Source organism: Babylonia areolata, chromosome 1 (assembly GCF_041734735.1).
Source record: "Babylonia areolata isolate BAREFJ2019XMU chromosome 1, ASM4173473v1, whole genome shotgun sequence".
Lineage (NCBI taxonomy): Eukaryota > Metazoa > Mollusca > Gastropoda > Neogastropoda > Buccinidae > Babylonia > Babylonia areolata.
Genome location: NC_134876.1, coordinates 27,046,252 through 27,063,019, shown reverse-complemented (window position 1 = coordinate 27,063,019; position 16,768 = coordinate 27,046,252). Strand labels below are relative to the sequence as shown.

At 44.0% G+C, this 16,768-nt stretch overlaps 1 protein-coding gene across 2 annotated transcripts in view; it reads left to right on the top strand.

The window, feature by feature from the left end:
- LOC143291680 (cGMP-dependent protein kinase 1-like) overlaps positions 1–16,768 on the top strand; it is a 207,260-nt gene that overhangs the window by 79,096 nt on the left and 111,396 nt on the right. For both annotated transcript variants that reach the window (XM_076601703.1, XM_076601695.1), the window contains exons 4-5: positions 2,723–2,836; positions 3,823–3,928. In XM_076601703.1, coding sequence (XP_076457818.1) covers positions 2,723–2,836; positions 3,823–3,928 — 220 coding nt within the window. The remainder of the gene's footprint in view (positions 1–2,722; positions 2,837–3,822; positions 3,929–16,768) is intronic.

The following is a 16,768-nucleotide window of genomic DNA, read 5'->3' as shown; positions in this document are numbered from 1 at the left end:
TGCTTTATTAAAGCTGGTTCCATTGGATCATTGTTTTCAAATGTTATGTTTTTTTCTCTTAAAAAACTTTTAACTGAATTAACACAACCGAAGAATTCTAACATTGGGACTCGATTTTCAATTTTATCTTGGATTTCTTGAATATTGAAAAAATGTCCATTCCCTTTCACAATGTCTTTCACATAATAAACATCTTTTCTGACCCAGTCTTCAAAATACAAGACTTTACCATCAATCTTAAATTTGTTATTAAAAAAAACAAAGGTTCCATCAGGATATCTTGCTTAACATGCATATCAATTTTGTCATAAAATTCTGTGTAGCTACGAAACACATCTTTCCAAAAGGGGTTTATTGTACGTCTTCCAACTGTAAGAACTATTGGGCCATATTCTTGTAACATTTCAACTTCTGGACATTCTTTTGATAATATAATTTTCCATTTTGGACGATACGACATATTGCAGCATTTTTTTCAACCATGTGAGTTTTAAAGCTTTTATGAATGATAGAATATGTGGAATATTTATACCCCCGTTTTGTACACTGTGCACTGTCACTGATCTTTTAACTTTGTCCTTCTTTTTATCCCATACAAAATTAAAACAACCAAACTTTGCTGTATCCCCTTCTTCTGACCTCCATCTCGCCCTCACGTGACCGGTCAATTCTCTTCTCCCCCACATGCCATTTGACCAGTGATTCTTTTATCTCTTGTAGACCTCCAGTTCCTGGTTGACTGACAAGTCTTCTGACAACGTCCCACAACTCTGCCCCCACACATCCAACATAACTTTATTCATCTGGAATCTTCTGCAAAACTGTCTCCCTCCCATCTGACCAGTAAATCTTCTCGTGTGTTCTTTACAACTCATGACACATATGTTTGGGCAGGAAACTCTGCGTATGGACTGAATTCCATCTTTTCTCCGATATCGATTATTTAGTTGTGTGGATGCTGAAAAGAATCGATAAGAAAGCAGCGGTTTGGTGTGAATGTGATGTTGGTCATTGTTGATGTTGAAGGAATGGTGTGATATCTTTGTGGAATCTCCCATTTCCAAACAGGAATGACACGAATTTAAATGCAAACGATGTGCGCGTTTGTCAGAACTGTAGGAGGTCTGCTTTGTTTGGTGCACGTCACCGGTGAAATGTAATGTACATGGCGTGCGTTGTGTTTGTCTAATGTACGTGGACAAGTGTAATCATACTCGATGTGTGTGCTGAGTTGTTTAAAAAGTTTGGACAGTTGCACATATGTACGCTGTGTGTTTGTTTACAGCACATGATCAAGTGTACATGTGCGGGTTGTGTGTTGTCAACAGCACATAAGATATACTCAGTGTGCACGGTGTATGTTGTCCACAACATATAGAGATGATTTACATGTGCAGGGTGTGTGTTGTCTATAACATACAGAGATAGATTACATGTGTGTGGTGTGTGTTGTCTACAGCAAGTGGAGATAATTTACATATGCAGGTTGTGTGTTGTCTACAACATGTTGAGATAATTTACATGTGCAGGGTGTGTGGTATCTACAACACATAGAGATGATTTACATGTGCATGGTGTGTGTTGTCCACAACACATAGAGAAAGATTACATATGCAGGGTGTGTGTTGTCTTCAGCACATAGAGATAGATTACATGTGCAGGGTGTGTGTTGTCTTCAGCACATAGAGATAATTTACATATGCGCGGTGAGTTGTGTACAGCACGTGGAGACAATTCACATGTGCGCGGTTAGTTGTGTACAGCACATAGAGATAATTCACATGACACGTCGTGTGTGTCTGCACATAGAGATGATTTACACTTGCACGGTATGTGTGTTACCAGACGGAAAACTGGAGACACACAAAATGTGCAGGGTATGTGTTGTTTGTTTGTTGTGTGTGTGTGTGTGAGTGTGTGTGTGTGTGTGTGTGTGTGTGTGTGTGTGTGTGTGTAGGGGTGAGAGTGGGGGTGGAGGGCGAATATGCTTAGGCTTGTAGGTATTTTTCCAAAGGAGGGGGAGTGTAGGATATGGGGGTATGGGGGTGAAGAAGTGATGATAGGGCTTTTGATTGGTATGAATGAATGAAAGTTGTTCTACTGTGATGCCTCTTATTTTTTGTGAACTACGGAAGTACTGCTTTTTGGTTTAATTCTTAGTCTAAGTCTGGTGATATTTAATTTTTAAATGTACTACGATCTTTGTAGTTGCATACTCTGTGAGTGTGTGTGTGTGTGTGTGTGTGTGTGTGTGTGTGTGTGTGTATGCGTGCGTGTGTGTGCGCGTGGTGTGTGTGTGTGTGTGTGTGTGTGTGTGTGTGTGTGTGTGTGTGTGTGTGTGACTGAGTGGTGTGGGAAGATGTGCAATGCGACTTGCTGACTGAAATGGAGAGGCACGTGAATTTCAGTAATCTGCATATTTGTATATAGCTATTTCTATTTGGTGCCATTTAAATTTATCTTTATATTTTTCATTCATTTTATTGTTTGTTGTTTTCTTCTTATGTTGGACATGTGCTGCTGCCAAAAAGAAAATCTCTGTACCAAAGTATAGACAATTAAGTTTGTGTATTGTATTGTGTTGTGTATGGTGACACACTTAGTGTGCAGGGTGTGTGTGTCATGGAGATATGTGTGTGTGTGTGTGTGTGTGTGTGTGTGTGTGTGTGTGTGTGTGTGTGTGTGTGTGTGTGTGTGTGTGTGTGTGTGTGTGTGTGTGCAGACGGAGAACTGGAGGTCCTGAAGGAGGACAAGGTGCTGGGCAGGATGCACCCAGGCCGGGCCTTTGGGGAACTGGCTATCCTATACAACTGCACCAGGACTGCCTCTGTCAAAGGTCACTTCATCATCATCATCATCACCACCACCACCACCATCATCATCATCATCATCATCATCATCACGTGAAGCTGTGGGTGATACGTGTAACAGAGTGATGTGTGTAACAGCAGTGATGTGATGTGTGTAACAGCGATGACGTGTGTAACAGCAGTGATGTGATGTGTGTAACAGCGGCGATGTTTGTAACAGCGGTGATGTGTGTCACAGATCTGATGTGATGTGTGTAAAAGCGGTGATGTGTGTAACAGCAGTGATGTGTGTAAAAGCGGTGATGTGTGTAACAGCTGTGATGTTTGTAACAGCAGCGATGTGTGTAACAGATGTGATGTGGTGTGTGTAACAGCGGTGATGTGTGTCACAGATCTGATGTGATGTGTGTAACAGCGGTGATGTGTGTAACAGCAGTGATGTGATGTGTGTAACAGCGGTGATGTGTGTAACAGCAGTGATGTGATGTGTACAACAGCAGCGATGTGTGTAACAGCAGTGATGTGATGTGTGTAACAGCGGTGATGTGTGTCACAGATCTGATGTGATGTGTGTAACAGTGGTGATGTGTGTAACAGCAGTGAAGTGTGTAACAGCAGTGATGTGATGTGTGTAACAGCAGTAATGTGTGTGACAGCAGCGGCGTGATGTTCGTAACAGCGGTGACGCGATATGTGTAGCAGCAGTGACGTGATGTGTGTAACTGAGTGATGTGTGTAACAGCAGTGACGTGATGTGTGTAACAGCAGTGATGTTATGTGTGTAACAGCAGCAATGTGTAACAGTGGTAACGTGATGTGTGTAACAGCGGCGACATGATGTAACAGCAGTGATGTGTGTAACAGCAGTGACGTGATGTATGTAACAGCGGTGACGTGATGTGTATAACAGCAGTGACGTGACTTGATGTGTGTAACAGCGGTGACGTAATGTGTGTAACAGCAGTGACGTGACGTGATGTGTGTAACAGCGGTGACGTGATGTGTGTAACAGCGGTGACGGACGTGAAGGTGTGGGTGTTGGACCGACAGACGTTCCAGGCCATCATGATGAAGACAGGTCTGCAGCGCCGTGATGAGAACATCCACTTCCTCAAGAGGTGAGCCTCTCCCTGTCTCTTTACACCTCTCCCTCTTTACACCTCTCCCTGCCTCTTTACACCTCGCCATGTCTTTTTACACCTATCCCTGCCTCTTTACACCTCGCCATGTCTCTTTACACCTCTCCCTGCTTCCGTTCTCTTTACACATCTCCCTGTCTTTTTACACCTGGCCATGTATCATTACACATCTTCCTGCCTCTTTACACCTTGCCATGTCTCTTTACACCTCTCCCTGCCTCTTTACACCCCGCCATGTCTCTTTACACCTCTCCCTGCCTCCATTCTCTTTACACCTCTCCCTGCCTCTTTACACCTCTCCCTCTTTACACCTCGCCATGTATTATTACACCTCTTCCTGCCTCTTTACACCTCGGCATGTCTCTTTACACCTCTCCCTGCCTCTTTACACCCCGACATCTCTCTTTACACCTCTCCCTACCTCTTTACACATCTCCCTCTTTACACCTCTCCCTCTTTACCACTCACCATGTATCTTTACACCTCTCCCTGCCTCTTTACACCCTGCCATGTCTCTTTACAATTCACCCTGTCTCTCTCTACATCTCTCCCTGTTTCTTTACAATTCTCCCTGTCTCTCTTTATACCTCTCCCTGCCTCTTTACAATTCACCGTGTCTCTCTCTACATCTCTCCCTGTTCCTTTACAATTCTCCCTGTCTCTCCATGTTTCTTTACAACTCTCCCTGTATCTCTTTAAACTTCTCCCTGCCTCTTTACACCTCTCCCTGTCTCTTTACTCCTCTCCATGCCTCTTTACACCTCTCCATGCCTCTTTGTACCCATCCATGCCTCTCTTTACCTCTCCCTGCCTCTTTACACATCTCCATGCCTCTCTATGTCTCCCTGCCTCTTTACACCTCTCCCTGCCTCTCTACACCTCTCCGTGCGTCTCTTTATGTCTCCCTGCCTCTTTACACCTCCCCATGCTTCTTTTCACCCCTCCCTGCCTCTTTACACCTCTCCATGCCTCTTTACAGCCTTCCCTACCTCTTTACACCTCTCCCTGCCTCTTTACACCTCTCCATGCCTCTTTGCACCTCTCCATGCCTCTTTACACCTTTCTGCCTCTTTTTACACCTCTTCCTGCCTCTTTACACCACGCTTTACACCACACGGAGCTTTTCTTTACACCACACGGAGCTTCTCTTTACACCGCACGGAGCTTCCCTTAACACCACGTTTTACACCACACGGAGCTTCTTTTCACACCACACGGAGCGTCTCTTAACACCACGCTTTACACCACACGGAGCTTCTCTTTACACCATGCTTTACACCACATAGAGCTTCTCTTTACACCACACGGAGCTTCTCTTTACATCACGCTTTACACCACACGGAGCTTCTCTTTACATCACGCTTTACACCACATAGAGCTTCTCTTTACACCATGCTTTACACCACATAGAGCTTCTCTTTACACCATGCTTTACACCACATAGAGCTTCTCTTAACACCACGCTTTACACTACACGGAGTTTCTCTTAACCACGCTTTACACCACATAGAGCTTCTCTTTACACCACACGGAGCTTCTCTTTACACCATGCTTTACACCACATACAGCTTCTCTTTTAACACCACGCTTTACAGCACACGGAGTTTCTCTTTACATTACGCTTTACACCACATAGAGTTTCTCTTTACACCATGCTTTACACCACATAGAACTTCTCTTTACACCACACGGAGCTTCTCTTCACATTATGCCTTACACCACATGGAGCTTCTCTTTACATTATGCCTTACACCACATGGAGCTTCTCTTTACACCACATGGAGCTTCTCTTTACACCGCACAGAGCTTCTCTTAACACCGTATTTACACCACACGGTAGCTCGCTTTCATGATCTCTGTCACCGTTCTTTCGTTGCCTATCTTATCTTATCATATTGTATTTTTCTCTCTTTTTTTTTGTTTTCTATCATATCTCCCTATGGGATATTAAGGCGTGCTCTCTTGTGTGCGTGCCTGTGTGCATCCAGTTGTGATTTCGTTTTCCAAACCTGCTTGTGATTGCTGTTCATTTACCAGCTTTAATCAAATTCCGATTTTCTGATTTTTCTTTTCTTTTTCCTTTCTCTTTATATTTATTTCTCTTTCAGCGCAAGCTATTTCCATGAGGCAAGTGCATTTAATTATCCCTCCCTCCCCCTCCCCCCTAAACCCAGCCCCACGCCCCACCACTGTGCAATATTAGATGATTGCAGATATTGCCCAGAAGACATGAGTGATTGGCAAGTGATCGGATTTATTTGTGAACGATCTCTTGGAACTGATGACCATAAATCAACGTTTTATGTGGAGGTCTGTTTATAATCTAATCACGGCGTCTGATTCCCTTTCATGCCGGCACGAGCTGTACAGAAATCATTGTCAGTTTGCCTGCAAGCCACACAACGACACAGATACAGAGAGAGGCACAGATAGATAGAGAGAAAGAGAGAGAGAGAGAGAGGCAGACAGAAAGAGAGAGAGAGGGGGGACAGAAAGAGAGAGAGAGAGTGGGGGGGGGGGCAGACAGAAAGAGAGAGAGGCAGACAGAGAGAGAGAGAGAGTGGGTGTGTGGGGGGGGGGCAGACAGAAAGAGAGAGAGAGTCAAAGAGAAAGAGAGAGAGAGGGGGGGCAGACAGAAAGAGAGAGAGACAAAGAGAAAGAGAGAGAGTGGGGGGGACAGACAGAAAGAGACACAGAGAGAGAGAGTGAGACAGAGAGAGTGAGGCAGACAGAAAAAGAGACACAGAGAGAGTGTGTGTGTGGGGGGGTCAGACAGAAAGAGAGAGAGAAAGAGTGAGACAGAGAGTGAGGCAGACAGAAAGAAAGAGAGACAGGAAGAGAAAGAGAGAGAGAGAGGCAGACAGAAAAAGAGAGAGAGAGTGAGGCAGACAGAAAGAGAGAGAGTGAGACACAGAGAGAGTGGGGGGGGGGGCGCAAACAGAAAGAGAGAGAGAACTCAGATCTCAGAACTCAAAAGGTTTTTTTATTCTAGGATTAAGATTTTAGACATGGCCCATTCTTCCAATCTGTCCTTGCTAATGTACATCAATAACAATAGCACATGTATATTTAACGGAAAGAGGAGAAATAGAGAAGAAAAAAAAGAAAGAAGTCCTGCAGAAGGAATGTGATATAGAACACACACACACACACACACACACACACACACACACACACACACACACACACACACACACACACACATTGACAGATGGATAAGAGAGAGAGGGGGGATGGTCAGGGGAAGAGAAATATGTCATCAGTATCGACAACCTGATGACTAAAGCCATATTATTGTTATCATCAAATCCATGTAGACAGCTGTAATTGATACTAAAATTACTACTACCATCACCAATATCACTTATACTAGAGCCATTGTCACCACCATGATGGAATGAAATGAATATATTCATGCATGCACGCAAATTAGGAGAAAATGAAAGAAATGCAAACAAGCAAACAAAGTAAAGTAGATGTAAAGAAAATAGGACAGAATAAGAGCAAACAAGAACAAGGAGGAACAATAACAACGGATCCAATAAGTATAAATACCCTCATTGTTACTGCCAACGGTCGCTTCTATAACTGTCACTTATGGCTGGAAGGACTGAAGATATTTATGGAGATTTGACTTGAAAGTAGGTAGAGAACTGCTCGTTTGTATGTGTACAGGGAGTGAGTTCCACAGGGATGCACCTGAAAATGCAAAACTTGTTTTGGACATATCAATGCGGGTGTGTGGTAAAATGTACTTGTTCGAACCGTATCGGCATGAGGCTCGGGTAAGCAAATGTATATATTGTGGTGCCAAGTTATTATGCACTCCGTACACAAATAACGCTTTGTTGAATACTAACTGTTTTTGAAATGGAAGGATGTTTAATCTGGCTTGTTTTTCTAAAATTGACAATGAAGGATGGTAAAATTATTTTGGCTGCTTTCTTGTGAAGGGAATTTAGCTTCTTAAGATGAACATCTGCAACACAGCTCCAAACTACAGAAGCGTAATTAATGTGAGAAAGACAGTGAGCGTGGAAGAACATTTTGCGAGCATCACTGTCAATGTAAGGCTTGAGCTGATTAAGTAAAAAAAAAAAGACTGCGTGCCAACCTTTTGCAGACAAAGTTAATGTGTGATTGCCATTTCAGTTCATCATCTTTTTTGACTCCCAAGACACGGCGCTCGTGGACTTGTTCAATGGAGTTGTCATTGACATTCAAAGTGAATACAAGTGGAATTTTTTTTTTATGCTTTTGTCTTGATGCAAGAATCATACTCTTTCTTTTGGGGGGATGAAGCGCCATACAGTTGGATTTGCACCATTTAGAAACATCATTTATGCTCGTCTGAAGGGAATATTGAACTGAAGCAACGCTGACAGCAATGGAATGAAGGGAAGTGTCAACTGCAAAAAGATCATACGATACTCTTGGGTCTGATATATCCAAAGGAGGGTCATTGATAAATATGCAGAATAGAAGTGATCCAAGAACGGATCCATGAGGAACTCCACTTTGAATTGCTTCAGTGGAAGAAACGTTACCACTGGTAAACACATGTTGTGTCCTGTCTGTAAGGAATGATTCGAAAAAGGACAGCGTGGTTCGGTCTCTGAGATACAATGGCAATTTTTTCAGTAATATTTTGTGATCAACAAGATCAAAAGCTTTCTGTAAGTCAAGAAAAACAGCACCTACGATTTCACTGTTGTTGATGCCAGACAACCATGAATCACACGAACGGACTAATGCTGTTTGACATGAATGACGATGTCGGAAGCCCGACTGTGTAGGGTGGAAGAGTGATTTTCAAGATATTGCATAAGATGTTTGTGAACGTCTTTCGAGTGGTTTCGATAAAATTGAGACAAGTGAAATGAGCCTAAAGTTCAGATCTGACGCGCCTTTTGACTTCGGTAATGGGATCACTTTTGCTGTCTTAAGAGCATGGGGAATGACACCCTGTTCGATGCACACGTTGTATATGAATGTAAGGGAACAACAATGTAAGGAAGTGCGAGTTTCAATAGAGAGGCACTAATTCCATCAGGTCCAATACATTTTTTGTTTCTTACACTGGAAATGAGCGCACCAACTTCGTGGACTGCAAGAAGAGGTATTTCAAAGGAATCCTCTTGCTGAAGTCTACCGTTACAGAATGTTAAAAGACGGGAAGGCAGATCATAATTTTCCGCGGATAGTGTTTCGTTAGATTTTGTTGACTCCGCCATGTTTTAGAAATGAATATTGAATATATCAGGCGGCCAGGTGTAGTGTTTCGGAGATTTAACACGAGACTTGTTGGTATTTCATTAATTGCTTGCCATAATGAGGAAGTATCTTTATTAGTATTTAACATTTTGTTGAAGTGTGCTTGTTTGGAAGCACGAATGAGATCTTCTACTTTGTTTCTTTGTTTTTTGTAGTCTGCTTTCTTTTTTTCCTTCTCACGTGTTTTTTTTGTTTTTGTTTTTTTTTGTTTTTGTGTGTGTGTGTTGTTTTTAACATCCTCTGGAAGATGTTCTAAATTTTCTTTCTCTAGTTATTTAGTTTCACATAAAAAGCGATCGCGTTCCTTCATTGCTTTTGATATTTCCGGTGTGAGCCAGGCAGGAAGATTGAGACATTTAACCCTTTTCCTTCGAAAAGGCGCGTGTTTGTCTATCACAGAAAGAAATATATCATAAAAGGTACCCAGAGCTTCGTTGGGGTCAGAAAGATTCGAGGCATTACCAAAAGGTGCTAAGCTAAGATCATGAAATAAGGCATTTTTATCAAAGTTCTTGAAAGATCAGAAGTAGATAGTTGTATGGCCTTTGCATTGTGGTTTAGGGGGCTTATATAGCCAGGTGCAGACAATAACAGAATGGTCACTGATACTCTTGTCTAAAACATTCACATTTGATATTAAAGGTTCATTATTAGTGTATATGTGATCTAACAGGGTAGAGGAAGTGGAAGTAACTCTGGTCGGATTCTATACCAGTTGTTGTAGCCAAAACAGTGTAATGGTTGACTGCCAGGATGGTAGAAGAAGAGGAAGAGAGAGAGAGAGAGAGAGAGAGAGAGAGAGAGAGAGAGAGAGAGAGAGAGAGAGAGAGAGATGTTATGATGGTTTATTGTCAAAAGCATTTACAGCCATTTTGACAAGGGGGGATTACAAAAAACTAATTAAATACCACGAAACACACCCCGGAACAACTGCATGCAAGAAAAGGTCAGGGGAAAAGAACAACAAAAGAGCAAAGAACATATGGATCATCTATGGTCAAATTCATTTGTTTATATAATAATTAGTGAATCCGTTTATTCATTAGCATTAGGGTGTTATCTGTATGTAATTACGTACATTTTACTTGATTCTTTATACTGTCTGCCCACTTTCTACTGCTTTCTGCCTACAGTTAAGTGCTACGGTAAGAAATTTTGACATAGCTATTACCATTACTTCATTCTCGTTTTTTAGCACGTGTTGCATGCGGGTCAAGTCATCAACGGGACTTCATTGTATTTTGAATGGATATCTATTTCGGATGTGTGCATATGCAGGACAGTGGAATAAAACATGAATTTCGCACATTGGGGAATTGACTGTTTGCTTCAACCTCAGTTAGACATCTTACTTTATGACTCCTCAGTCCGCACGCTTTAAGTCGGAATCATGTAAGGGTATCTCGGAATATTTTGGTGGTAATAAATGACAAATATTTTTCTGCGCCAAATGTATCTTTAAAAGAGTTGTGCCAGCTGTACTTTTCATTGTGTTCTATTTCTGAATGCCAGGTTGTTGTTTTTTGTTGTTGTTTTTGTTGTTGGTTTTTGTGTGTGTTTTTTTGTTTTGTTTTGTTTTTTGTTTGTTTGTTTGTTTGTTTTTTTATTGTTTTTTTGTTGTTGCTGCTGTTTTGTAACAAAAAATCACTCTATCTTTGAAAACTGCTATGACGTTATTTTCATACCCAACACCTTGGCATAACCATACAATACCAAAACCATTGTCATTCAAAATTTTCTGTATTTTCGATACCCAGTTATTTTTTTCCTAGTTCATTTTGTAAATGGAGTTTCAAGTTTCAAGTTTTAATTATCCTTTCACTCCTACTGGAGTATGGAGGATTACTGCAAAATGATCTTTTCATGCCCAGAACAAACATTTCCAAATACACAACAATGTCACATTAAAGTTGAGAAAACACAAAAATTAATGTCTTTTAACTCCAAAAGTATAACTAGGCAACATTTGCAAATCTAATCATCTTACTTACAGCTAAAATGACTTTTTTGCCTCCTTTAAGCATATAACAAAAATTAAAAACCGATTTTGCAGACAAATATTTTTTTAGGAACATATCTATTTCGTAACTGATCATAATTGGGACATTCCATTATAAAATGAAATTCATCATTTCATATGTTTGTCTGCTAATTCTAGTTAAAGGCAGTTTTGTTCGTCTGAGCCAATATTTAACACATTTCACTGCAGTACTGATAAAAAGAGGATACCTGCCTGTCTCCCCATACAACAGCTTAGAGAGACAGACAGACAGACAGAGAGGGAAACACAGAGAGAGTGTGTGTGGGGGCGGAGGGGTGGGGGGGGCACAGAGAGAGAGAGAGGCAGACAGAAAGAGAAAGAGAGACACAGAGAGAGTGTGTGTGGAGCAGACAGAAAGAGAGAGAGAGGCAGACAGAAAGAGAAAGAGAGACAGAGAGAGTGAGACACAGAGAGAGAGAGTGGGGCAGACACACACACACACACACACACACACACACACACACACACACACACACACAGAATCATTCTGGAACAGTTAAAAGAACGTCAAAAACATAAAACCTTGAAAATCATCAATTTGAGAAAAACAAAACAAAAGACAGCTGGAATTTGCGGTATGTGACTGACTCCACCTATGCATTGATTTTATTTATTTATTTATCTATCTGTCTGTCTATCTATCTAATTATTTATTTATTTGCTGTGATTGATTTTTTATGAAACCGTGAAGGAAAAACGAAATCACATATATATTTTCACTCACCTATTCACATTTCTTTTTCACCAGTTCATATTTCTTTTTCTGTCAGACTTCCTCTCTTTCACATTTGCTGAAGGCTGTGACAAGCGAGACTCTGTATCAGCTTAAACTGAAAGTGAAACATCCATCCATCCATGTGCTGCTCCGTCTCCACGGCTGAATCTGACAGTATTCTGGAATGTCTTTGTTCCAAAAAAGAAAGAAGAGAAGGAAGAGGAAGGAGAAGAAGAAGAAGAAGAAGTGGAGGGGTAGGAGGAGGAGGAGGAGGAGGGGGAGGAGGAAGAGAAGAAGAAGGAAGACGAGAAGGAGACAAGGAGACAAACACCAACACCACCAACACCAACACCACCAATAACCAACACCACCATACCCAACACCAACACCACCACAACCAACACCATCAACACCAACATCACCAACAACAACACCACCGACACCAACACCACAGCCAACACCAAACACCACCACAACCACCAACACCAACACCACCACAACCACCAACACCACCAACACAAACACCACCACAACCACCAACACCACCAACACCAACACCAACACCACAACCACCAACACCAACACCACCACAACCACCAACATCACCACAACCACCAACACCACCAACACCAACACCACAACAACCAACACCAACACCACCACAACCACCAACACCAACACCACCACAACCACCAACACCACCAACACCACCACCACCACAACCAACACAACCAACATCAACACCACCAGCACCACCATACCCAACACCAACACCACCACAACCAACACCACAACCAACACCACAAACACCACCACAACCAACACCACCAACACCAACATCACCAACACCACCACAACCAACACCACCAACACCAACACCACCAACACCACCAACACCAACATCATCAACACCACCACAACCACCAACACCAACACCACCAACACCACCATCAACAACACCAAGACCACCAATACCAACACCACCATCACATCAGCACAAACACCAACGCCACCATCACCAACACCATCAACACCACCATCACCAACAACACAAACACCAACGCCACCATCACCAACACCAACATCACCAACACCACCAAAACCAACACCACCAACGCCACTAACACCAACAACACCAACACCATCAACAGCAACGCCATAAACACCACCAACACCACCATCACAACAACACGAACACCAACGCCACCATCACCAACACCATCAACACCAACACCATCAACACGATCAACATCAACAACACAAACACCAATGCCACCATCACCAACATCACCAACACCTCCAAAACCAAAACCAATACCACCAACACCACCAACACCATCACCAACACCACTGACACCAACACCACCAACGCCACCAACATAACACCACCAACACCACCAACACCATCACCAACAACATCAACACCACCACAACCAACACCACCAACGCCACCAACACCACCAACACCATCACCAACAACATCAACACCACCACAACCAGCACCACCAACGCCAACACCAACACAATCAACACCGCCAACGCCACCAACACCACCACAACCAACACCACCAACACCAACACCACCACAATCAACACCGCCAACGCCACCAACACCAACACCACCACAACCAACACCACCAACGCCATCATCACCAACAACAAGACCTCTGACTGGGACACTATCGGGCCACGTGTTTGTGTTGGGGTTTTATGTGGTGTAATTCATGGTTTGATTTCTTCATAAACAAAGACATTGAAAAATGTTGGTATACTTATGTCCTTTATTTTTTCAATGTGCTTGCTCGTTTCCTTGAATGATGGATTCGTCAAGTTTATTACATTCTTTTTACCTTTTAATTGATTTTTTTTCTAAAATTTTGTTTAGTTTTGCATTCTATAATTTACAAATGTATGATGTACCACCAACACATGACAGTCATCTATCGATGTTACAGCCAGTAAACATTAAACACATACAATAACATCGTGTTTTTTCCAATGACATATCTGACCACGAACTTTGATATTCTCGTCTTCCACCCTGAAGCCATTTTCCGATAATAGAAGGTGTTCCTTGACAAATATGGCATTGAATCTAATATAGACATCTACTGCGACAACTACCGCTGTGTGGGCTGACCAGAACAAATGACTGGAGGTGTCACCGATATTGCCACTTTGCACGGAACACACACACTGATTACCCAGCTCGTGACGTCAGCTTGACGGGGAGGAAGATGACGGTCCTGTGGGTTGTCGCTTTCCGTGCTGGTATGGCCAGGCTGACTCGCCGTGCTCCTCTCTTCCTCCTGCTGATTGGCTGTCCGTCGTTCTGTGTGTGTGTGTGTGTGTGTGTGTGTGTGTGAAAATGTATGTGTGTGTGTGTGTGTGTGTGTGTGTGTGTTAGTGTGTGTATGTGTGTGTGAGTGTGTGTGCGTGTGTGTGTGTGTATGTGTGTGTGTGTGTGTGTGTGTGTGTGTATGTATGTGCGTGTGTGTGTGTGTGACAAAACGTTGGTTTAAGGGTAGGGTCAGGAATGATAGAGAGGAACGGATATTGGAGAGGGGGAGGAGGGCGGGGGTAGACTTCAAGTGGAAGGTCAGTGGAACTGGGTTTTCCGTTAAGTGGCTATTTGAAGAAGAAGCAGAACAAAAAGGAAATCAGTACAGCAAACACGAAGCACTGGCTCGTTCTGGAGTCTGACTCTGGGCTGAGAATTGGCCCGAATTGTGTTTGTTCACAGTCATCCGTGTGTGTGTATGTGTGTGTGTGTGTGTGTGTGTGTGTGTGTGTAGAAAAATGGAGAGGCAGGCCCAAATGTCTCCATTTTCCATGGAATAGTGGCTGCAATAGCGGACATTCACACAGGGAAAGGAGCAGAAGTGAACAGATTGCGAGGGATGTTCTTTAAAGATGTCCCCTGACCCCTTTCCCATGGACTGACAGGAACGAAACTTGGCGCCTACATTAGTCTTTCTCTGTATATGCACCACCGAGGGTGACACACATTTCCTATCACTTCATGCAGCTGTGAAGACCTTGCTTGTAGAAGTTTGCAGGTTGTGCCAGAAGCCACGACGACCTCAGAAAGCGTTTCATCGTCTTGAAAATGCTTGCCCTTGATGCAAAGAGGTTGAAGTCAAATGGTGCGAGGTCGGGAGAGTAAGGGGGGTGATGGAGGATTTCATAGCCGCAGGACCGTGCTTCCGTCTGGGCAACACGCGAGTTGTGGACCGGGGCGTTGTCTTGCAGGAGGCGGACACCTCTGGTCAGCATGCCACGCCTCTCGGTTTTGATGGCCTCCCGCAAGTTCTGCCACAATGGGGCGTAGTATGTCCTGGTGATTGTGGTTCCCTTTGCCAGGAAATCTATCATCACTGTTCCGCGCTAGTCCCCAAAAAACCATGAGCGTGTCCTTCCTCGCCAAGGGTTGGACACGTGCCTTCGAAGGTGGTGTCAAAATGCTTCCATTGCTTCGACTGGGCTTTAGCCTCTGGATCACAGTGAGGGCCTATGTTTCGTCCTCCGTGATTATTCTGTCGAAGTCCTCCTGGTTTTGTTGGCACATGGACAAAAGAGCCTGGGAGCACGTGACTCGTTTCTGCTTCTGGAAAGGTGTGAGCAGCTGGGGAATCCATCGTGCAGACAACTTTCACATGGGCAAATGGCTATGGATGATTTTTTTTTTTCACAGACCCCACACTGATCTTGACATCTTGAGCGAGTTGGCTACCGGTTAAGCGGGTTCCTCCAAAATGGCGGCCTCCACTTGCCGGATGGTGTCTTCGACAATGGCGGACTGTGGTCGCTCGGGGATGGGAACCATTTCCAACGATGTCCGACCACACTTGAAGTGACGATGTCAGTGCTTGACTTGGTCATACTATGGGGTATCCTCCCCATAAGTCTCTTTCATCTCATCGAACGTTTCCCTTGGTGAACGGCCTTTCAAGAACAGAAACTTGATGACTGATCATCATTCAAATGGCTCCATTATAACACCTTACTCCGCCAAAGCACCTGTAAAAGAGAAAGTGTTCTGAATTCAGAGATTCAAGTTAGCAGGTGGGGCCGGCGACAGAGACGGAAGCCAGGGAAGGCCAGCGTCCCTCAGACAGCGACATGGCCTTGAGCATTACCGCTCGGTTTCCCATCACAAGGGGCGGGGCTGGACTGGAAGCAAACACACAGAGACGTTCTGTCTGGCTCTGAAGGCAATGGACAGAGGACAAGGGTGGGGTGGGGATGTAGTGAGGAAGGGGGGATGAACTGAGAGACTTTTATTTAGTCTGACGACTTTTGATTACTTTCATTCATCTGGGGACTGGAACTTGGAGTCTGAAAAGCGACCGTGTCACTGACATTTCTGTGGTGGGGTGGGGGTGGGGAAGCAGAAAGGGGGGGAGGTCAGCCAATGACTTGGGGTGGGAGTGGGGATGCAGAAAAGGGGGGGGGGGTCAGACAGTGACTTGGCGGGGGGGCAGAAATGGGGGGGTCAGACAGTGACTTGGGGGGGGGGGGCAGAAAGGTGGGGAGGTCAGACAGTGACTTGGGGGGGGGGCAGAAAGGGGGGGAGGTCAGACAGTGACTTATGGGGGGGGGGCAGAAAGGGGGGGGTCAAACAGTGACTTGGGGTGGGGTGGGGAGGTAGAAAGGAAGGGGGGGGGTCAGACAGTGACTTGGGGTGTGGTGGGGAGGCAGAAAGGGGGTAGAAGGGGGGGTCAAACAGTGACTTGGGGGGGGTGGGGAGGTAGAAAGGAAGGGGGGTCAAACAGTGACTTGGGGAGGG